At 42.1% G+C, this 24,359-nt stretch overlaps 1 protein-coding gene across 6 annotated transcripts in view; it reads left to right on the top strand.

Annotated features, from left to right (window-relative positions):
- Positions 1 to 24,359, top strand: part of PIK3CG (phosphatidylinositol-4,5-bisphosphate 3-kinase catalytic subunit gamma) — a 135,145-nt gene that overhangs the window by 89,415 nt on the left and 21,371 nt on the right. For 2 of the 6 annotated variants that reach the window (XM_048500083.1, XM_048500088.1), the window contains exon 2: positions 16,199 to 18,190. In XM_048500083.1, the coding sequence (XP_048356040.1) occupies positions 16,199 to 18,190 (1,992 nt within the window). Of the gene's footprint in view, positions 1 to 6,953; positions 7,399 to 8,566; positions 8,632 to 14,127; positions 14,194 to 16,198; positions 18,191 to 24,359 lie in introns of those variants that run through there. The other 4 variants (XM_048500086.1, XM_048500087.1, XM_048500084.1 and 1 more) reach the window with 4 other exon arrangements.

Below are 24,359 nucleotides of genomic sequence, written 5' to 3'. Positions count from 1 at the left end.
TATCTTTGTACTTCCCTCCTCTCTCCTCATTAAGCAATGACAAGTGTGTAATTTAACATGGATCAGAGAAATTGAGATAAAGAGACCCCTTATCAGATATCCAACATGCTCTCTGGCATAAGCCTCTATTACAGGTGGAATTTATACATTGTGCTTCAGTTAGCATTGAAAGCAGTCGTCGTTTTTTTCCCCTGCAATGCTTTCTAAATGACTTGCAACATCATATTTACACAAGTTTATTATATGTCAGTGGTTTATTAAAGCTATCTACAGAACCCTCCTTTGCATGTTCACATGCTTTTCAGCAGTTCTCTTGTACAAATATCTGGCATTGTAATAGACCCAGTATATACGATAGGACAATGGAAAGCTGTGTGCATTCCAAATCAGTTTTTTTCTGGTCTGGGAATGGTCTCTATTGTGGCTGGAAAAAGCTGGGAAAATCTTCACCAGCTAAATGTTTGCTTGTCAGAAAAACAAAACAAAACTGGCAACCCCATGGCATACTCGTAACGATTATCCACTGATAACTTCTCCTGAAAAAACTTAAGATGCTCTTTTAAAAGCCAAATGAACCCTCTAGTAACAACACAATGTAGGAAAACTAAAATATGTGTAACTGAAAAATTCTATGCTTGTTCATGCCTCATATAATTATTTTTACCAATGAAATACAGGGCTGACAAATGCATTCTGATGTTGTTCCTCTAGATTATATTAACATAGTGATTGCCTGTTTGCATGACTAATTTTGATTAAAAATACTTCATCTGAATACCAAATCAGGGCCTCCACTTTCATTAGTCTGTGAATTTCTTGAGTGTATCGATGGCATTCCTGGATTTTTCTTTCCTTTATTCTTGAGGAAAACGTTAACACTACCCCTTCCAATCTCAACAGACATGAAACAATGTGTTCAGCTAATTCTGTCAAAGGTTGCCATTCGATCCAAAAGAAGCTGGCTTGCTCCTATGCTTTTAACAGAAATGAACTGCAAGAATCCACTGCTAACACTTTTCGGCACAACATTAAACATGGTTTGTACAAATTAAGGTGAAGGAACAGGCTCAGTAAAAAAAAGCTGGTAACCTAAGGCTAACCTAAGATTTATTTTTAAAAATTAGCAACCATAAAAAGCAAAATAAGCACACCTACGTTTTCCTTGGCGGCAGGGGCGAATCTAGGCAAACTGGAGCCCGGGGACAAAATCTGAGTTTGGTGCCCCCCACCCCAGGTATGGACGACCACCCTCCCCCACAACGACCAAACAATGATTTTTTTGCACCAGCTCACAAAACACCTCCCACCACCAGCAAAACATACATGGCTTTCTCCCCACCAACTCTCTTTCCTAATTGTGTCCTCACACCAACCCTATGAGCCTCAGAAAGAGCTCCAAGCCAGTGCAAGTGGGAATTAACTTTTAAGCATGTAAATCTCTCACAAGTCACCCCCCATCTGAAGGTTTACCAAGCAAACATCAGCATCATCTCTCACAAATCACCTCCTACCCCCAGCAAAACAGACATGGCTCCCTCCCCACCGCTTTCCTAATTGTGTCCTCACACCAACCCTGTGAAGTAGGCTGCTAGCCTCAGAAAGAGCTCCAAGCCAGTGCAAGGGGAATTAACTTTTAAGCATGTAAATCTCTCACAAGTCACCCCCCATCTGAGCTTTTCTACCAAGCAAACACTCTCAGCATCACATTCTCACAAATCACCTCCTCACCTCTGTAGCAAAACAGACATGGCTCCCTCCCTCACCACTTTCCTAATTGTGTCCTCACACCAACTCCTGTGAGGTAGGCTGCTAGCCTGAGAAATGAGCTCCTTGAGCCAGTGCAAGTGGGAATTAACTTTTAAGCATGTAAATCTCTCACAAGTCACCCCCCATCTGAAGGTTTACCAAACAAACATCAGCATCATCTCTCACAAATCACCTCCTACCCCCAGCAAAACTGGCATGGCTCTCTCCCCACCACTTTCCTAATTGTGTCCTCACACCAACCCTGTGAGTAGGCTGCTAGCCTGAGAAACAGCTCCAAGCCAGTGCAAGTGGGAATTAACTTTTAAGCATGTAAATCTCTCACAAGTCACCCCCCCCATCTGAAGGTTTACCAAGCAAACATCAGCATCATCTCTCACAAATCACCTCCTACCCCCAGCAAAACAGACATGGCTCCCTCCCCACCACTTTCCTAATTGTGTCCTCACACCAACCCTGTGAAGTAGGCTGCTAGCCTGAGAAACAGCTCTGGCCAGTGCAGTGGGGACTAACTTTTAAGTATGTAAATCTCTCACAAGTCACCCCCCATCTGTGGGTTTACTAAGCAAAACATTCATCAGCATCATCTCTCACAAATCACCTCCTACCCCCAGCAAAACAGACATGGCTCCCTCCCCACCACTTTCCTAATTGTGTCCTCACACCAACCCTGTGAAGTAGGCTGCTAGCCTCAGAAAGAGCTCCAAGCCAGTGCAAGTGGGAATTAACTTTTAAGCGTGTAAATCTCTCACAAGTCACCCCCTTCGGAAGGTTTACCAAGCAAACATCAGCATCATCTCTCACAAATCACCTCCTACCCCCAGCAAAACAGGCATTGCTCTCTCCCCACCACTCTCCTAATTGTGTCCTCACACCAACCCTGTGAGGCAGGCTGCTAGCCTGAGAAACAGCTCCAAGCCAGTGCAAGTGGGAATTAACTTTTAAGCGTGTAAATCTCTCACAAGTCACCCCCTTCTGAAGGCTTCTTACTTCAAGCTAAACACTCAGCATCATCTCTCACAAATCACCTCCTACCCCTGTGCAAGCAAAACAGACATGGCTCCCTCCCCCACCACTTCTCCTAATTGTGTCCTCACACCAACTCCTGTGAGGTAGTGGCTGCTAGCCTGAGAAACAGCTCCAAGCCAGTGCAAGGGAATTAACTTTTAAGCAATGTAAATCTCTCTTTACAAGTCACCCTCCCCTTCTTGAAGGCTTCTTACTTCAAGCAAACATCAGCATCATCTCTCTCACAAATCACCTCCTACCCCCAGCAAACAGACATGGCTCCTCCCCACCACTTTCTCTAATTGTGTCCCTCACACTAACTCCTGTGGGAGGTAGGCTGCTAGCCTGAGAAACAGCCTCCCAAGCCAGTGCAAGTGGGAATTAAGTTCTGTTGCAGTGTAAAATCTCTCTCAAAAAAGTCACCCCCATCTGAAGGTTTACCAAGCAAACATCAGCATCATCTTCAGTTCTGCTGCTGCTTCTGGGCTCCCTGCTCAGCTTGCCTTTTCCTGTGCCTGCCAGCGCCCTGAGTAATGCCACACTTCATTTAAGGCGAATAAGGCATGCTGGGTTAGAGGGAGGGGAGGCGGAGCTCCCCAGTCCTGCTCCTGGGAGCCCAGTGAGATTTCTCCCCGCCCCCCTCTGGACACACCCAGGCCACCGTGCACAGAGTGGGTAGGCAGGGCTTTCTCGGGACAGAGGCAAAGTGGGAGCAGTGGGCTGCTTCAGTGGCTGCTTTTTAGGGCTTGTTCAATCCCTCCCTGTGTAGGAAGATGTTTTGGCGCCCCCCATGTGACCTCAATCGATGCGCCCGGGGACAAGGGGTACCCCATATCCCTAGGCAGGAACGCCAGTGCTTGGCGGTAACTTCTATCCAGCTCTTTTCTGAATGGGTATTTCCCTCTCTGAAGTTATGGACTGCTAGGCCAAGATATAAGAGGAAGTCTCTGAGAATGCTAAGTATACCATTCTTAAGCTTCTTGATGAAGGCTCAAATCAAAATATAATAAGGATTGGCACAACAACATTTGCTATCTGTTTTAAAGGCTGATAATTTTAGAGGGCCTGTTTTGATTTAAAAATAGAATTTAAAGTTCTCTTGTTCAAAATCTAATTTATACATCCTGCAGTTACTGTCCATTTGGCTAACATAGGTCCATCACACACAGCACAAATAAGACTTCATGGGGATGTCTTTAAAAAAGCCGCCTCCTAATTTTTTGTTCAGACAGCAGAGACAAAAAGGATGTCAGAAGGCACCACACACCTGGGCTCCATGTGGGTGGTGCCTTCTGAGCAAGGATGGTGGCGTGGTGGTTGGCCCCAGCCCCGGACATTAGGTGACCCAGCATTTTGCTTTTGGGTCACGACCCACCATTTGGGAAACGCTGCAGTAGATCCCATCGTCTTGTTCTTAAGTTAGAACTGTAACTTTTCCTGGTGGAGAACCCAGTTCCTAGGGACATGAGGATTGATGAACTGAACAACTTATTCAGACTGTTGCTGTCTCTATATAAAAAATACCCAGTTATTTGCATAAGATAGCAGGATGGATCCTCCTGGCAAGACCCTGTTTTGCATAGAGTCATGGGAAAGTAAATTTAAAAACTTACTGCAAAAATAAACTATGACTACAAGTATCCCCATTCTGTTAAATCCTGTTTTACCAATTGTTTCTTTTATTTTTTTAAAAAAAACTTCCTTCAGCATAGTATTTAATAGTTTGTCACTCCATGACTCCACATGAACATTTACCATTAAACAATGTTGGCTATGCTTTTAAAACATTTGTAGCCCAAGACAATGTGCGCTGTTTAGGTGTGCTATGTGGATTTTCTATCAGAAAAGTGCCTTATGTTCACCAATGGGAGAACTCAGTTCCCAAGTGTGTTAAGGCTAGTCTGGACTGAGACCGCAATGTGAGAAGAGAAGATACTTAAACTATTTTTCCCAATATCAGACAGCCCCAAGAAATGCTATTTGGAAAAACATATGTGTAAAGTACCAGCTCATGTGGATGCCCCAATGGGCAAGCCCCTCTCCCCACAGGCCAATTTCAGTCTGGGAAAATGGTGTGGTGTATGTCATGGTCCCAATCTGGATTTTGCTCCTGTGTTTCTGGGAACTGAGTTTTTAGAGGTGAATTTTCCGTGAACATTTGAAAGAAAATCTTCAGGCAGACCCAGATGTGATACAAGAGCTGTGTTTGGCCCTGATACACAATGTCCTTATTCAGCCTACTGTGAAAGAAAATAAACCATAGCTGTTAATTTGGAACAGCATCATTTTATTTACACATAAGTTTGTTTTTTCTACTTAACTGTTAACCACTTGGTAAATTTTAGCAACAAGGGTGCAAATTGCTTGAACCAGAGTGATAATTTTACTCCTCAAAATGTTATTACTCAACAAACTCTGATCCCTAAATACACATACAGTGAACTAGGTAGGTTCCACCGGAGATGAATAGTCCTAAATCTATTTACTTGGAAGTCTCACTGAAATCAATGGAAATTTATTTGTTAAGAAAACACGGGGCAGACGTGACAGTATAATTGTAGCCATAAGTTAAATATAAACAGAAAATGATGTGTCAAGAGATTAGGGCTAGACAGCGGTCTTCTTCTGTTGTATTTTTACCTGACAAATCTCCCATGCCTTATATGCACTGTATGAGAGGCAAAGTGAAGTGATGATACTTTTTGAATTGCTGCATCTCCAGCTTCACCTGTTGAATTCATGCATAACAGACAACTACACTGTCTGAAAAGGAGAGGCTGCAATCCTAGACCTGCAGCAACCTTTTTATATACCCCAAGAGTTGCCATTATTTATCCAGGCTGTGGGCCTCTATGTGTTTAATAGGTGAATTAAAGCCATACCTGTTGAGCTTCTGCTTGTCATGTAGTGATTTGATGGGAACTAGAAAGACACAGAAGCTTTGTCTGGGGGTGGGGAAAGGGTGGTAGCTGTAGGCTGTTTTATAGGAAATATGTTCTACTGAACACAGCAGGGTTTCCTTACTTCCCAATACTTATATTCTGCTTCTTTTGATGAAGGATTATGTGGTGTAAAATTGAACTATTCAGGAGAGCATTTGATGATACATGGAGGCTGACCTTTGCTTGGGATCCATGAATATGTACCAAATGTGCATTGTTCTGAAACACAAGCTGAATTAGTACAGCAATTTTAATCTATTTTGCAAACCACTTTGAATCTTCTTTGTAAAACATAGGTAAAGTGTTTCAAATACAGAAATATTAATATAATGATGAATGGTTTACTGTAAATAAATAGATGTTGAAAGAATGACTTCAGAGTAAACATGTCTGGATTCAGTAGCCCACTCACTAGGTTGTCCCATTGCAGTCAGAGGAGTTTACTTAGTTATGACAGTAGTCCAGGTCGGGTTGCAGTGAATGTAGTGAGGGCACAACCATCCTGTCTGTTTGTGTGTGCATCTGATTGTTAGAAAAAGCCAATGCACATTCACTGCACAAATGAAACCAAGAATAAGTCCCTGGATAAATGTGGGGTTTGTAGCACACATTCAGCAGTATATGTGTTGACTTACTGTAACATGAGAATTACTCAACACGCATATCAGAATAAAATCAAGAGTACACTCTATACGGATTGGACATAAGAACATAAGAACAAGCCAGCTGGATCAGATCAGAGTCCATCTAGTCCAGCTGTCTGCTACTCGCAGTGGCCCACCAGGTGCCTTTGGGAGCTCACATGCAGGATGTGAAAGCAATGGCCTTCTGCGGCTGTTGCTCCGGAGCACCTGGACTGTTAAGGCATTTGCAATTTCAGGACGTGTGTTCATTGTCACCTGTAAACAGGACTAACGCTCTGGAGCTTCGAAATTTAACTTGAAAACTCCATTCTGCCACTCGCGGACCTTTGCTCTATCTGGGTTTGGCCTACCTCGCAAGGTTGTGAAAGGAGGAAGCAGGAGGAAAGGCCAACGAGTGCCTTCCTGAGTTCCGCGAAGGAAAGCGGGACCCAGATGTAGTCCAGAAGGCATTTTGGGGGCGACAGTGAGTGAAGGGGGACATCAACGCCTTCCGCCGCTTGTTGCTTCCTTGGCTCTTCTCCGGGCGCTACCTCGGCTTCCGGGACAGTGCGACGCCTGAGTTGTCGGGGCAGGTGCTGTGCAGGCGCCGGCAAGAGGAAGGGCCCGGGTCAGCTGGCGCTGGGAAGGCACCGCCTGTCCGCCCGCCTAGGACGAGGAAGTGGCCGCGGCGGCCGGTTCTGCACCCCTAGACGTCGGCAAGGGCGGTGAGTCGGGCGGGGGCGCTTTTTGGCCTTCCTTCTGTCCGACCCCGGCGGGAACCCAGCTGGGGCTGCCCCCCTCTCGCGTCGGCCGACCAGAAGAGCGGCTGCAGGTTGGTGCAAGTAGCCGGCCCCCTCACCTGACTCGCAGGCGCTCTTATTGAAGAGGGAGGCCGGTTTCAGACCCGAGGAGACCTGCAGCCAGTGGAGGTGCTCTCCAGGACCTGTGCGTGACACTCCGGCCCAAGTGCAGGAGAGGTCTCCGCAGACGAAACCTCCTTCCTCTGTGGCAACAGATAAAGGCGTCAACAGGAGGTAGCTGGCCCTGTGGAGGCAAGCAAGGTTTGTTTCCAGAGTAAATGACCCTGGTGCGAGGGGTGCATGTTTATGACTCGGCTGTTTGCAACTATTAATAAAATCCTTCCTTATGAAGGGGGGAAAGTGTAAACAGTAGGGGGGCTGAGGGCTGTGAAATGCACCATATGCATTTGAAGTGGGGCCTACTCCATCTTGGAAATGTTCCACCCCCATGATCACTTCTAGTGGTGGGAGCACCCCGAGTGACAGACACTAAATATCCTTTTATGTTGGTGTGGGCTAGTTCTGGTCATTCTCTGATAAAGGAAGTGGCTTCATACATGTTTAAAGGAAAACGCTCTGGTTTTGTTTCCCCACTCCTACACATGAAGCCTGCTGAGTGACCTTGGGTTGCACACAATTCTCTCAAAATTCTCTTAGCCTGGCCTGTTTCACAAGGTGTATGTTGTGGGAGAGGAAGAGAAAGTGATTGTAACCTACTTCAGAACTCCTAAAAGGTAGAGAAAATCAAGGGATAAAAACAAGATCTTAGAACTTGACCTGTTCTAGAACTGAAGGGTTGGATCTGGAAAATGAAAGTTGTTCCCTGGTGTGAAGAGTTAACATTTAGATAGCTTGGTTGTAAAAATAAACAAACTTTTAGAAGCAATACAGGACGTATTAAGCATGCATAAATCACACTTAATTATTTGGGATTGATGCATGTTTGCTTGATTTTTAATAGATAAGCATTATCTATTAAATTAAAGTTGGGTTGTATGAACTAAACCTAGATTTTACTTGTCACCATATTTTGATTAAGCAAAGGGCTTGAAGGCCAACAAGACTGACTGCACTTCTGCTTTCCACATGACAGAAAATGCTGGGAAAGTTCTTTTATATTTTGCTGCCCGTGCAGCTTTATTAGAGTGCTTCCTGTAGGTATAGCTGCTGTGGGGAATAAGGGGTTTAATAGTCCTTCTGCAGGTATGTCAGCTTGAGAAAGTGCCTTTGTAGTCTATAATCATGTGTATTCTTAGGTTTCTCATTGTCTGGAGGAAATATGTGTACTGTCCCTTTAATGAAAGCTCAATGGCATGTTATTTACTTTAATTGCAAGAAAAGCTTCATTCAGCAGCCCATTTTCACACATGAAACCTTTGTTAAAGGGACAGGACACCTCTTAAGGCCTGTTGACAGCTGTACTCCTGAGTGCAAAAAGAAATGCCATTACATGGAAATGTTTTTCAAAGGAGGAAACATTGCATCTCCATAGAGGTATATATTTCTCATTAATTTCCATAGAAGTACCCTACAGTATTTGCCTTTGCTCATGTGAATGTATTACTCCCAAATAATTAAAAATGGCTATTACACTGTTTATTGCATGAAGAAAAACATACATGTAAGATGCTCTATCTGCTTTTAATTGTGACAAACTGACAGAGAGGCTTTCATTTTGTAGTAGTGAGTCTGGGGGAAAGTGTTACTGCACACTTAATTCTGTATTGGAGGGAAATAATTAATGAACCCAAAGACTGCATCTCCAGTTGTTTTGATGTTACTGTTCTCACTGACGTTTACTCAAATATATACTGAAAGCTAAAATATAGGGTCTTGTGTGCAGCAGTCATTGCCTGTGACACAGACATGATGTTCAGTATTGAACAAGACAGTTTATTATACTCTGATGCTTACAGAGCTCCGAGTAGGCAGAGTGTTGTGTTCCAAGAAGATAGTGTCCGTGCCCTGATCATGTATGCAGCAGAAGGGTCTGGTCTTGTACATGCTTCTAGCCATCTTCTTGGCAGAAATTTCATTTGTGTAATGCTATTCCAGGAACTAGAATCAAAGTGAGTTTAGAAGGCTGGAACAGAGTTCATTTTAAAAAAAAGACCTTAACCAGAGATGACCTCTACTTTAAATATTTCATTTTTCTTCCATCGCAGTGCTCATATATATTTGCAGTACCTCTGGTTTTTTAATTATCCTCTTGCTTTAATTGAGTTGAGTGCCAGTTAATTAATTGGTAAACAGGCAGGAGATTACTCACATGTATGTAAATCTGTACATTACCCAAGCTGTGCTATGGATGCCTGTTCTGAGATATTGAAGTAAATGTGAGTGAGTCATTTAAAAATGTGTTTATTGAACTGTAAGTTAACTCATTGTTAGACAAAGTGGTCATCATGTTCTTATTATTCCTGTTAAATTCCAGAATCAGATTGGTCTAAAAAACTACTTCACTCAGTCAGCTAAAAGCTTTTGATTAAACCATAAATGCTTTCAGTACTTCCTGAAATGCATAACATAATTTTCCAATGGGCCAGGCTTGGATTCATAATATAACTATCAGAACATAATAATAAGAAACCTCAAATCTCAATATTTTGACTGCATTGTAGACATTGATGAAATTGTAGAAAGATTTGAAGTAGGGGTAGGCAACTGGGAAACTGAGGACCAAGCCCAGACCACTTCTGATTCCAGTGTGCTAAGGGTGCTAACAGGCTAGGAGCCCCTTTGCTAGGGTATTTGATGTGTGGAAATTGGCAATGTGAACTTTTCTTGGCATGAGGGAAAATAAGGTCACCTGATAATATCCCATTCAGCCTCTTTTAAAGGGACAAGACTTTTTTTTCCTTCCAGGGAGCTGGCAAACCTACTCACACTGTAATTCCCAACACTCCTTGAGGCTACAACAGAATTTATTTGGTATTTCTGAGAGAACTCAGTTATAGCCCAAGTATCTGGTTTGCATCTGTTTCAGTTATTTTCATTAAGTTCTTCCATGCACATATACCTGTAATTTGTTCACTAGCGGCACCAAGAAAGATTCTAAGGTTCCTCACGAATCTAGGCATAAGGGAGCTTTTTCCTCTTTGTTAAACATAATTTGTCTTTGCACTTCAGATACAAATGGCTATTTTGCAAGCCTGTGCACAATAGCGTGACTGTTTCATCCTATCTTGTAAGCTGCCTTCTGCAGAGTCAGACACTGGTCCATTGAAGTCAGAATCATCTACTCTGATTGGCAGCAGCTCTGCCGAGTCTCAGGCAGAGGTCTTTCGCATCAACTGCTACTTGCAAGGGTTGAACCTTGGCCTCTCTGCATGCCAAGCAGATACTCTGTCTCTGAGCCACAGCCCCCAAACTGAGCCTGGACAGAAGGATTTTATTACTGGTGCAATACCTTGATATATTTTACCTATGGTTTGTATCAGTTCTACAGTGAATGCAGTTCTAGTGTTGCAGTAGCCTGTGTTGTACTAGTGTCGAAATGGTAGAGGTGGATATGTGGTGAGGTCAGCAATAATACCCCTATTACATGACATCCAGTCACTTTTTTGGCCCTCATAAATTAAGAGACTGTAATTCGGATTGCGTGGTTGACAGGATTAAGCCAGGTTTTTTGACCCTATCTCTTGGGCACATGATCTTGCTTTAACTGTGACAGTTACCAGAGACGCTGAGCATGACAGCATCTGTGTGGCAGAATGAATCTGGTTTTCAGATTTCCTTGGCTTTAAACATTCCTTTTCATGCTTATTTTATTTTCCACATCATGCTTGCCTCAGAATAGGCTCTTGTCTCGTGAGACCTGCTGGGCAACTTCTGTTAGATAATTTTGCTTCTAGTTCTGCCTTGACAAAGAGGAAGACATGGTGGAAATCCCTTGCCACCGAGCACCTGCTCAGTGGAGCTCTGTCAAGTGCTACGTGGTTTATCATATTGTCATTTCTGTTCTTTTTGTAGAGCTGCTCTTCAGGATTTTTTTTACATTGAGGAAGGAGTCCTGCGAAGATGAGAATAGTTTCCATTACGAAGATTTTCTATTCGTTTCAAAGCACAGCTGAAATGTTTTGACTATTAGGTGTATGTAGAAGTGTAGTCATGTTAGTCTTTTGTTACAAAATAGAAGTCCAGCAACATTCCCTCCTCCCCAGTAACCTGCTGCATAAGAAAGATTCTGTGTTTAATTTCTATATATATCTGAAGAAGTGAGCTGTGAGTCAAAAAAGTTAATGTTGAAATAAATGTGATCTGTAAGGTGCCACGAGATTTTAGAATTATATTAAGCTGACGAGTGCTGGAGATTATAGTTCTCCATAAGAACAGGCATCATTTGCTTAGAGAATAGCATGTTTTATTAATATTACTAAATATTGTTCAAGCTTATTAGAAACAAATATTGAAAGAAACATTTTCTACATCTCCTTTCCAGTCTTGCAGTTATCTTTTCTGAGGTTCTGTTCTCCTTTCTGAAGAAAAGAAACAGTTTCTGGGATTCTTGTCCCACCGGTGTTGTAGACACCTCACACAGCAGTGCCATCCTGAGCAGAGTTGCACCTTTCTAATTTAACTGAAATCAAATGGGATGAGCAGAGCAAAACATTACTAAGGATAGTGCTATTAAAAAGATCACCTGAGGGTCCAGTGATCAGTGTGGACATGGGCATCCTGAGCATTTGTGTGAGTGAGCGTATGATCCCAAAGTCATGAGCTGAAAAACATGACTCTGAAGCCTTAATAATCAAAGGCTCTGTATAAATCTTCCCATTTATTTTATTTATTTACTTCATTTATAGTCTGCCTTTCTCAGTGAGAATTGAGGAAAACAATACAATAAAACAATGTAATATCTTACAATTGCAAGATAGTGAAAGTCATGTTAAGAACTTGGGAATCTTGCTAGATCCTGATCTCCTGTTTGAGAAGTAGGTTCCATGGCACTGAAAAATGCCTCCCCCCCCACCCCCACTTCATCGACTTGGGAAGCTGGCTCCCAGTTTGCAGATACAGCTCTGGCCATGCTGACCCATGCTTCAGTAATATGGAGGCTAGATTACAGTAAAACACTTTACATGGGGCTGCCCCTGAAGATGATCTGATGCAAAATGTAGTAGCCTATTTGTTGTCAGGGCTAGCTGGTATGTTCATATCACTTCTGTTGTGCAGTCCCTTCACTTGCCACCCATTACTTTTGGGGTCGGATTAAAAAAGTTGATGCTCATTTTTAAAGCCCTTCATGTGTGGGACCCAATCACCTGAAGGACCTGCTCTCCATGCATGTTTGCCTGTGGCAAACTGTGTTATTCCCAGCAGGGTCTACCTTGTAACTTCTTGTCCAGTGTGCACTTGGCTACAACTGGGCTTGGGCCTTTTCAGTGGCCACCCCATAAGTCTGCAGCAGCCTCCTGGGAGAGGTCAGCAGGGCTCCTAAATCTCCTGGCTTTCTGGCAAGGTTGCAAAACAAAGTTATTCTGGAGTGCTTTTAGGGGAAGTCTGATCCTGGGCAAAAGGGGAATACCCTGATGCTGTGAGCAAGATATTTTTAGGTTGGTTTTCAGTTTTTAATATCTTCTGTTTTAATGTGTGTTTTATAAAAAATATTGTTCTCATACTGGGTTCTGAGATGCTTAGGGAAAGACAAGCATATAAATATTTTAAATAAAAAAGGGAATAACATACTGAAACACATGCAGAAAAGAGTCCAAATCCACCTACCCCAACAACCTTGGAACACAATTTTAGAGGAGAATGTCATAAAACAGCATGATATATACAAGATTAAAATAAAATTGCTTTAAAATTCACACATTAAAGTTGAATTGTATGTTCATTATAAAAATGCCTTCTTGATTTATTCTGTTTTACAATGTTATTTCCTTTATAAAAACACCCTTATGAGAAATTCCATTTTACTAAAGCTATATTCCTTTTATATAAAACATAAAAATAGGTTATACGGTAAAAGAGTTGGTCTCTTCACACTGTAACCTGGAAATGAAATACTCTCTTTTCCTGGAGAGTTTTCATGGCTTCCTATATATGGAACCAGCTCAACTCAAGGGAGTTGACTATTTAAAACCAACAGTGCAATAAATGTAATAAAATACTAGAGATACAAGACTACATACATAATTACAATTAGTGATTGGTTTCTGAAGCAGTGGGAACATTCCCCCCACCCCAGCATCAAAGACACAGTTAATTAACAGCTGTCTTGGAGACAGTCCCTATTGATCTGTGTTGCATTTACAGTGGTGAGGGTTCCTTTACTTCCTCATCATCCCAACTTGATTTTTGAAGAGTTATGTTGCCTCAACAGTGTTTTACTTTGGCTCATCCTCCTCAATCCCAGTGTTCCATACCCTCCATTTGGAGCTTGCCCCAGAATCTGAGAATCATTCAGTGAAGCAGTATCAAATATCACCAAATATGAGACAAAGGCCCCTTCCGCACACGCAGATTAATGCGTTTTCAAACCACTTTCACAACTGTTTGCAAGTGCATTTTGGTATTCCACACAGCTTCAAAGAGCATTGAAAGCAGTTTGAAAGTACATTATTCTGCGTGTGCGGAATGAGCCTTACATTGCAATCTGCTCAGAGTTGCTCCAGTTGAAGCCCACTGAATTTAGTGGGCTTCAAATAGAGTAACTCTGCACAGGACTGCATTGATATCTCTTATTTCCATAAATGTTAAATTTGTTCATTTCCCTCCCCCCCCCCCTTCTTAACAACACATTTAACCATCTTTTTACCAGCAAGTTCCCTCTTTTTGTGGGGTAGCCATTACTGTAATCATCTGTTTGCCTATTCTAACAGGAAGAAAGTTGACTATAAAACACAACAGTGTTTATAACCAGTGGGTTAAAGCTTCCTTCCTGGTTACGGTAGCACTTCCTTTGCATCTGCTTATGAAGGCAAATAAGAAAAGCAGAACCATTTCCATGAACATCTTTTCCTATTGTAAACTTCTTGTTTTCAGATAATTGGACTGAAAAACTAAATAAATGAACCGTATTTTGCTGCTCAGTTTCTGCTTTTTGATCAGGTAATGTTTTGTTAAACAGTTCATTTATTTCTTAAAATTATGTTGTATAATAAGTGAACCTACAGGAAATAATAATAAAAAACCCCTGTATATTCTGGTATAGGAGGGTTTTGTTGTATTTGTTCTAAGGTTGTTTGAGGGACAGAGGATGGGGAACAGGTAGGTTATTTGTGCATCAAGTTTGTTTTGAAAAATCTTAATGTGAAGGAGCATGGGGCATACAAGTGAAGGAAAATCAACTGTGTGTCTGGCAATTCTGAGCTTGTCTAATGCAGGAGAGAAAGGAGAAAATCCATTTTGTGTTTTCTTGACTTCAGGGAGATTATTTAATTTGGATAGGACTTGCTGGGACCATATAGGAAAATACTTCACACCCTGTTTGTGATCTTCCAGAAACAACTGCCCTGAAAATGTTGGACTAGGTGGGATTAGGCAGAACCAACAGCTTTCCTTAATAGCGAGGGAGGGAGAAAGAGAGAGATTCTCTGTATGTTAGCTGGGTGTCACTTCATCAGTCATTGGGACTGACAGTAAAGCTGTTTTGAAAACACTTGTGGTTATCAAGTAATATGAATCCCAGACATGTTAGGTCTGCAGCAGGAAAATAAAACAGGAGTCCTTGGAGACTGGCACATTTATTTTACCATAAATTCTTTTGAGTCAGAGCTCACTTTGTCAGATACCTGAATAACGTGAAGATAGTTTCAGAAGGTATCTGTGTTGGGCTGCAGTAAAACAGCTACATTCGAGAAATCATCAAGCTTTTTTGGGTTTCAGCATTTGAGAACCAAAGCTCTCTTTGTCAGATATGAATAATGTGAAGTAATGTGACACTGATAACCACTCAAGATGAATAACGTAAAGATATCTAATGTATGTTTAGCAGAAGATGGTAGCTTGACATTTGGGGAGCTTTGATCATTTTTTTACTAAAATGTTTAATGGCCAAGCGCTGGAAGTTTAGGTTTTTAAGGCTAATATTTGGTGCAGAGGAAACTGGAAGTCTCTGTGAAATAAGTACTTTATAACTTGATCAATTTTTTGTCCTTATGTATGTTTTGGATTTTGACTGTAAAGTCCAAATAAAAATTGTTACTACTGAGGGAAAAAAAACAAAACCATCTCTTATTAAAGAGGACAGGATATTTGAAAATAAGGGGTGGCAAAGAATCTATAAGTTCCTTTCCAGTGGTAGGATTAAAATAATTTAAGAACCGGTTCTGGTGGTGGGATTCAAATAATTTAACAACTGGTTGTTTACAAGCACCATTTTAACAACCGGTTCTACCAAAGTGGTGTGAACCTGCTGAATCCCACCACTGTTCCATTCCCTAGCTATCTTATTAATATCTTTTAAGCAAGGCTACAAAAATAATTCGTAGGCCTACGCACAAGCATCAGTCTTGTACAATCCAATGTCAAATGTCTGTGTACCTGGGCAACCATATCCTGGGATATTTTAAAGACTGGTAATTTTTCAACTAGCATGCTATCATAATTTATCTTCTCTGAGCAAATGGTATTTGACAATTTTTTAAAAATACTAAGTTTGTGCTTTGGGGATTCACAGAAGAACTGTCTAAACATGTAATCTAGAACAAGATAAAAATCAGAGCTAAAGTGGGGAATTGCACTTCAGAGAAATGGTTTCAAAATGACTGATGCCATTCTCCTCTTGAAACTAGGTGGGCCTTGCCAGTACTTGAACTGCCGTATTGGCTCTAAACTCTTGACATGGGGCAGGAAGTTACAAATGTAGAAAATGGAAAGTATTTAGTAAAATAAATTGGAGTCATTTTAGCAAGCTTCATGTTCATAGTTGGATTTTTGATTTTTAATGGAGAGAATTTTAATATGAAAAAATAAAAATTGACAAGAACTAAAAGGAAAAACTAAAAGGGAAACATTATTTTGATTATTGTATTGAATGAAGAATCAGCAGAAATGTGAAGGCAAGTAGATTAAGAAACTGACCACATTTTCTTTCTTTTGTGTATTTGTTTAGATTTCCTATGGCATGGAGTTGGAGAACAATGAACAACCTGTTGTTATGAGAGAAGATAATAAACGGCGGAGGAGGAGGATGAAGCCTTACTGTACAGCAAGTGGTTTATCTTCAACAGAGTTAATATCCATTGAATTCATTCTGCCTACAGGCAACATGCCGATAGACATAGCTGGCAATTGTACAGTAGAGCAGATGAAAGCACAGATTTGGATGCGAGCAATAGAGAGGAATCAGAACTCTGATTTCTATCATAAATTCACTCCAGATCAATTTATTCTTCAATACCAAAAGAAAGGACAGTGGTATGAAATTTATGACAAACATCAAATCATACAGACCCTGGACTGTATATTGTACTGGAAAGTACTACAGAAGAAGGTAGGCAAAATCCATGTAGTCCAAAAGCAAAAACCCACAGAAGAAGTTCAGGAGTTTCAAAAGCAACTCAATTATTTGATTGGCTATGATGTCACAGATGTAAGTAATGTACATGATGATGAGCTGGAATTTGCTCGCCGCAGGCTAGTCACTCCACGGACAATTGAAGCATCCTGCAGAGATCCAAAATTGTATTCCATGCACCCTTGGACTACATCCAAACCTCTTCCAGAATATTTGATGAGTAGAATTACCAATAACAACATTTTAATAAATATACACAGAGGAACAACCAGCCAGAAGATTAAAGTGTCCATTGATGACACCCCAGACATAATCCTTCAGAGGTTTTTCACCAAAATGGCAAATAAGAAATCTTTGATGAATATTCCTGAAGAATACAGTGAGCAAGATTTTGTTCTCAGGGCAAGTGGCAGAGATGAGTATATCGTCGGGGAGATACCTATCAGAAACTTCCACTGGATAAGACAATGTCTTAAGAATGGGGAGGAGATTCACCTGGTGCTGGACAGTCCACCTGATCCAAATCAGGATGAAGTTCAGAGAGAAGAGTGGCCCTTAGTTGATGACTGCACTGGAGTCTCAGGATATCATGAGCAGCTAACAATAGATGGCAAGGATCATGAGAAAGTGTTCACTATTTCACTGTGGGACTGCAACAGGAAATTTAGGGTTAAGATAATTGGCACTGATATCCCTGTACTACCAAGAAACACAGATTTGACTGTATTTATTGAGGCTAATATTCAACATGGACAACAGCTCTTGTCTCAGAGAAGAACAACAGCTAAACCATTCACTGAAGAAGTCCTGTGGAATGTTTGGCTTGAGTTTGACATCAAGATTAAAGACTTACCCAAAGGGGCATTGTTGAACCTGCAGGTGTATTGTGGCAAAGCACCTCCACCATCCACTAAAGCTAATCTCCAGTCACATGATCCCTCCAGTTCCAATACCAAAAGCAAAACCCAGCTTCTCTATTATGTAAATATTTTGCTGATTGATCACCGCTCCCTGTTACGGACTGGTGACTATGTGCTTCATATGTGGAAAATCCCGGGCAAAGGGGAAGATCAAGGAAGCATCAATGCAGATAAACTAACATCAGCTACCAATCCAGATAAAGAAAACTCAATGGCTATTTCAATTATTCTAGACAAATACTGCCACCCAATAGCTTTACCTAAACACAGGATAGCTACTGATCCCCTAGGAGACAGGGCTAGAGCTGAAATGCCCAATCAGCTGCGGAAACAGCTTGAAGAGATTATAGCTACCGACCCGCTTAATCCACTTACCCCTGAAGACAAAGAATTGTTGTGGCATTTTAGATATGAAAGTGTAAAGCATCCAAAGGCATACCCGAAACTGCTTAGCTCAGTGAAATGGGGACAACAAGAAATTGTTGCTGAAACATACCAATTGTTAGCTAAAAGAGATGCTTGGGATTGTAGCCCTTTGGATGTTGGACTGACGATGCAACTTCTGGACTGCAATTTCTCAGATGAAAATGTAAGAGCCATGGCAGTGCAAAAACTGGAGGGTTTAGAGGATGATGATGTTCTTCATTATCTTCTGCAGCTAGTTCAGGTAAGGAAAATGTCCTTGTGAATGTTGCCACATACTTCCAGGATCATTCTGAATGTTGACACTTCTGAATGTTGACACATGCTTCCAGGATCATTCTCAAGACAGGAATGTTGTTGTTTGCTCTTTTAGAACAGAACACAACCACCATAGTAAAATTAATATAACATAATAATAATAAGACTTTTGATTTATACTCTACCTTTCTCTCCTGTAAGGAGACTCAGGGTGGTTTACAAACTCCTTTTCCTTCCTTTCCCCACAACAGACACCTTGTGAGGTTGGGGTGTGTGTGTGAGAGTTCTGAGAGAACAATGATTAGCCAAGGTCACCCAGCAGGAATGTAGGAGTGCAGAAACAAATCATTTACTCCATATTAGAGTTCACCTGCTTTAATGGGAGATCACCAAAGAACACCAGGATTGCTATGCAGAGGAAGGGAACAACAAAACACCTAACTGGGTTGCCATAAGTTGACTGCGATATGGCAGCAGCACAAATGGTAGAAACAGCCTGATAAGGATACAGAATTTGCATGCAAAGTTCCTAGTTGAGGTTGGGTGCCTTTAATGTGTTAAAATGTAGCAGGTATGATTTTCCTCATTTCTACACACCGTGCCAGCCAAAAACTTCCTTAGGTTTTAACTGAACAGTCATGCTGCTTTTTAAGAAACATTAAGAAAGTGACAACCCATCATGCAGAGAAGGGGTTGGTGGAAGAAATTAGGTTTAAGGCAGGAAAGGAAGGTAGCCTGATGAAAAACTGAGAGAAGGTCGGAGTGCGTGTAAGAGGCAGTTGGAGAAGCCTGGTTGTTAGCTTATGTGGAGATCTCTTTCTCTCTGTGAAGGAAAAACCTCTTTGTCTGGAGTTGCTATGTCTCTATCATATGGAAACTTGGCCTTTTGACAATGCAAAAAAGAGAGACATCTCTGTAAGAAAATGCAAAGGGTACCAGAGGCCACAAAAAGGAAAAGGACAATTCTACTTAACTGAGTTAATAACAAATTATTATTATTATCTCAATAAATGTAACCAAATCTGAACAGCAACGAGCTGCTTACAAAAGACTCAGAATCATTCCCACAGAATAGATCACTGCTGTAACAGAAAATCTTATACAGTGCAGACAACTCCAGTAAATTATAACAGTTTCTTGGCATGAATGTATAGATTGCACAACACTAAATGTCTAGATAACAAATTGCAATACATGTAACATTTTCTTAGCAATAGAATGCAAATTATGCAAGACTAAATGTCCTGATATATGAAATGCCTTGACAGTTTGCCAGCTAATTAAACCATTGTTTCAATATCTTCTTCAAAAAATTTTTTCCTGTTATGGTCCTGTTGGAGTCTAGCCTTGTGCAGTTGTTGTGAACGGTCTATAAAAACAAGGATGAAAATATCTACATGCATGATACAACATATAAGTGTAGTCATTACAGCAGAGAAAATAACACATTGTTCGTTTCATCCAAACCTAGAAGAAAAAACACTTAAATCAAATCTGTAATAAATGAAATACAAGCTTAGTGGATTGTCAGAAGTACAAAGAAAAGGAATAGTGCAACAACACAGTTAAAAAGCTCATGAATAGAGTTCCAAAGATACCTGTGATCCAACTTTCCATGTACAGCTGTGATAACAAAGAGGCCAAAGTAAAAGAGAATTGCATCAGTCCCACTTACATCTAAGTCAAGTAGCCAGAATTTAAAGGGACAGCAAAAGTGTATAAAAATCTTGGCATGATGACTCAGGCAGTAGGTGATGTGAAAGGCCTCCATCGGAGGAGTCTGTGGAGAGCTGCTGTCAGTCTGAGTAGACAATATTAAACTTGGTAGACTAAAATTTTGGTTCAGTATAAGACAGCTTATGTATCCCTTGAGATAACAGGATCTACAGTTTAAAATCCCAGCTTGTAGGGGAAAAGACAGGGGCAGATTGGCCATTTAATTTGCCAGGCAAGTTCCTGATGGTCAAGCCCCCACAGCTCCTGTAGTTCTGCAAGGATGTCTTGGCTCAGATCCTTCTGCAGCAACAACCATAGCTCATGAGTATTTCTATACTCCCATCAGAGGCAATGTGTAAGCTATTACCTATCACCAGCTCTGCCTATGAGGACTGAGCTGGGGTGGCCCCTGGTGTGCTGGCTCACAGCACTACAGAGGCTGATTAGTTAAGCAGATTCATGGGACATTTAAACTTACACTCTGCACCTGTAGAAAACATATATTTTATGGTTCTGAAACCAAAATGCCTTCACTCATGATCTATTCAAGGGGGAGAAGAGGGTTGAACAAATGCAAACAAGAGAAGACACAGGTTTCTTCTAACATTTGGATGCAGCATAATTAAGGGCCAAAGCCATGGATGTAAATTCTGCATTCTGGTATATTTCTGTTAGAGTGGAAACAGAGGTTGCCTCTGAATTATGTTGATGGATTGCTTTTCCTGCTTGGGAAAACTGACAATTACATAACTGTAGCTGGAATTGATGGGCTCACAAATGGCTGTGGAATTGATGGGCTCACAAATGGCTGTGCTGCCAGTTTTTGTTTCGGCCTATGGATAAAGAGTAGGAGGTGGTGATTAAGGATAGCCCTGACACCTTTCTTAAGAAGAGAAAAGCAGTGAGCTTTAGAACAGGATATACCGTATGACTCTGCATGTTTACATGATTCCAAAATTAGCCTTGTATATCCTGTCATTAGAATTTGTGCTGGTTAAATCTGACACTTGAAATAGAAAAAGTGATGGGGGAAGGGTTTCTGCAGCTTCATTATTTGAATACTTTATGTAGTGGGGGACTCTACCATAGCCACATTAAAATCAATGGGCACTATTTTTAAAGAATTACTGTCAGGATGAAAAAAGTTGGTAGCCACATTGGTCATAGAGAAAAAACCCAACAACAATAATATAATGCCTTTTTATTAGGACCAACCAAAATACAAACTAGTGAGCACAAGTCAAAAGTCTTCTTTGTACCTTTGCCCTTGGTGCATTTTGTATCCCTCACCACGGATTAACTGCTGCTCACCCTACTCTCCATTGTAACAAAGCTACAGGTTTGGAGTCTTTCCCTATGGCTTAAACATTGTTCTTCACTTTCTCTTTCCCTATTTTAAAGATTTCATTTTGTATAGTCCAGTGAAGCATTCTAGGAGATATTTTGTTTTTTTAGCATGCAGCTAGTCCTGTTGGAGGGAAAAGTGATACAGGTAATTAGTAAGGCAGATTGCTGAGTGTGGGGAGATGAATGGTGGCAGAGCATGTAGGGCAAAGATGTGCCATCTGTGGTTGAACACAGTACTCACTTTTTTTTGTGTGTTGAGCATATAACATATGTTCTTGGTGTTGAGGGGAAACCTTCCTAAAATAAATAAAAAAAACCTAAAGCATAAGCATTTATTGTCATTGTGCACGCACAACGAAATTTACAGCAGCATTCCTCGATTCACACAATAATGCTTGATGAGGACAGAAGGGACAGAGGGCTTATAGCAGTTGAGGTTCTATGCCCATGGTGGCGAACCTTTGGCACTCCAGATTTTATGGACTACAATTCCCATCAGTCCCTGCCAGCATGGCCAATTGGCAGGGAGTCCATAACATCTGGAGTGCCAAAGGTTCGCCACCACTGTATCCATATGGTTGCAGCAGGAGAAAGTGCTGAAGGTAACTGAAGGTAAGCTGCTGCAGCCATTTTCTGCCTGGCTCCACCTTCTCCAGCAGCCATTTCATGGAAAGTTTAGCCAAGCCCCTGAGAGTTTAGAGCATGAGCATGAATTGAGTGCCATGCAGTGACGTAGGTATAGATTTTTTTATAGGGGGGTTCGCCCCCACCTGCCTCTGGGGACATGGCCACGCCTTCCCAAGCCCCACCCCCAGCCTAAGTGCTTATAAAAGCAGCTCTCCAAGGCAAGGGATGGCAGGCTCCCGTGACCCGCCCACCCCGCCTCCCCCACCGGCTGGGCTCCCAGCTGGCAGCCGGCAGTTCCTTCTCTCTCCCCTCCAGGCAGAGGGGTAGCTAGGGAAAATGGAGCTCAGTGCAAAATGTGAGGTTTGCACACACACCCCCCCCTCAGGCATCTGCTGTGATGCTGGAATCCACCCCCAAACAGCATCACTTTCAATGGTGTTTAAATTAGGGAGCCCAGATTCTTCTTTTAAATCCACCTTAAAGGGAGAATCTGAGGTCCCCAGATGAAACAATATTGAAAGTGATGCTATTTTGGGGTGGATTATCCCCCACCCTGAAACAGCATGACTTTCAATGTTTAAACTTGGGACCTCAGATTCTCCCTTTAAATCCATGCTGAAGGGGGTGGATTTAAAAAGAGAATCTGGGAAAAATTGGGGGGTGCCTGCTGTCAGGGGTACAATTGTTAAGCTAGCAGCACCAAGCTTTCAGGGTATCTTTGGGAGCCTCTCCTGATGATACCACCCAGGTTTGGTGAAGTTTGGTTCAGGAGGTCCAAAATTATGGACTCTCAAATGTGTAGCCCCCATCTCCTATTATCTTCCATTGCAAACAATGGGGGATGGGGCAGCCCTTTTGGGGGTCCATAACTTTGGACCCCCTAAACCAAACTTCACCAAACTTGGCTGGTATCATCAGGAGTGTCACCTGACAATAGCCTGAAATGTTGGTGCTGCTAGCCTAAACACTGCGCCCCCTGCAGGCCAAAAACCTAAAAAACACTTTAAAAATACAAAAACCCACAAACGGGGGGCAGAGCTTCGGACATGCAATGGGGGGGTCTGAACCTGAGAACCCTCCCCTTACCTACGTCCTTGGTGCCATGGCATCCTCGATACCTTTTCTGGTGCCCACCACATGTTTTAGAAAGTGGGCAGGGTAAGTAGGACTTTTCCCCTGCAAGACTTCTGATTGGCCATTAGATATTTGATTAGGTGAGCAAATTTTTAAAGACATTGCTTTGGCAATAGCTGCTATTTCATCACAAGGATCTTCACATACGATTAATGTACTTTCAATCCACTTTCAGTGCACTTTGCAGCAGAGGCGTAACTAGACCAGAGTGCACCTGGTGCACACTCTGGCTTTTTCGCCCCCGGTGCCCCCCCCCCCCGCGGCACCCCCTTGCGGCGCCCCACCCCACTTACTTTTAGAAAAGGAGCAGGCTGGAGAAGAAGGCCGGAAGCCTGCCTGCATTGCCTGGGCCTGGTGGGAACTACATTTCCCAGGAGCCCCTGTGAAATGTAGTTCCCACAAGGCCCAGGCAACGCAGGCAGGCTTCCAGCCTGCTCCATTCCTAAAAGTAAGTGGTGGGGAGCTCCTGGTGAAGGAGCTCTTGCCGGTGGGGAGGAGATTTTCCACCCCTCCCGTGATTAGGAATGAATTAAGGTGTGCCGCCCTGTGCGTCGTGCACCCCACCCTCTCCTGGTGGCTTCGCCCCTGCTTTGCTGCTGGATTTTACTATGCAAAATGGCAAAATCTACTTGCCAACAATTGTGAAAGTGGATTGAAAGTGCATTATTCTGCATGTGCGAAATTGCCTTCTGAAACTGAAGGTAAACTGCTGCAGCCATTTTCTGCCTGGCTCTACCTTCTCCAGCAACCGTTTCATGGAAAGCATTTTGTGGCTGTGCACATCACAATGTATTAGAATTTCAAAGGTGCCTACTGGCACAGAAATGTTGAAGACCCCTGGTTTTGGAGAACCCTGGGGAGGAAATGTTGTGGAATGGTCTAGTAAAGGTAAAAATTTCCCCTTCAGTCCTATCCGACCCTGGGGTACCACTGTGAGCAGTGATTTCATAGGCAAACCTTTTTTGTGGGGTAGTTTGTCATTGCTTTCCCTGGCTATTCTTTATCCCCTAGCTATGACCTATGACTCATTTACCGACCAAGAAATGGATGGATGGCTGAGTTGACCATGAGCCAGCTGCCAGGATGTCTGACCCACAGGGGGCTCGAACTCCTGACTGTGTGAGTGGCAGTGCAAGTGCTTAACCACTACGCCACGTGGGATGGTCTATGTTTTATAAATTATTTCCTCCTTCGGTGATTCTTCACAAGCCCCTTGCTTGTACTACCTATTTATCTGTAACATGATCCCCAAACCATTTATTCTAAATTAATCTTATCGATTATTATTTAATTAACTCATTTATACCTTAACTTTCTCCCCAATGGGGATC

Source organism: Sphaerodactylus townsendi, linkage group LG06, assembly GCF_021028975.2.
Source record: "Sphaerodactylus townsendi isolate TG3544 linkage group LG06, MPM_Stown_v2.3, whole genome shotgun sequence".
Taxonomy (NCBI): domain Eukaryota; kingdom Metazoa; phylum Chordata; class Lepidosauria; order Squamata; family Sphaerodactylidae; genus Sphaerodactylus; species Sphaerodactylus townsendi.
Note: the sequence above shows the minus strand (reverse complement) of the source record. Positions and strands in the feature narration are given on the sequence as shown.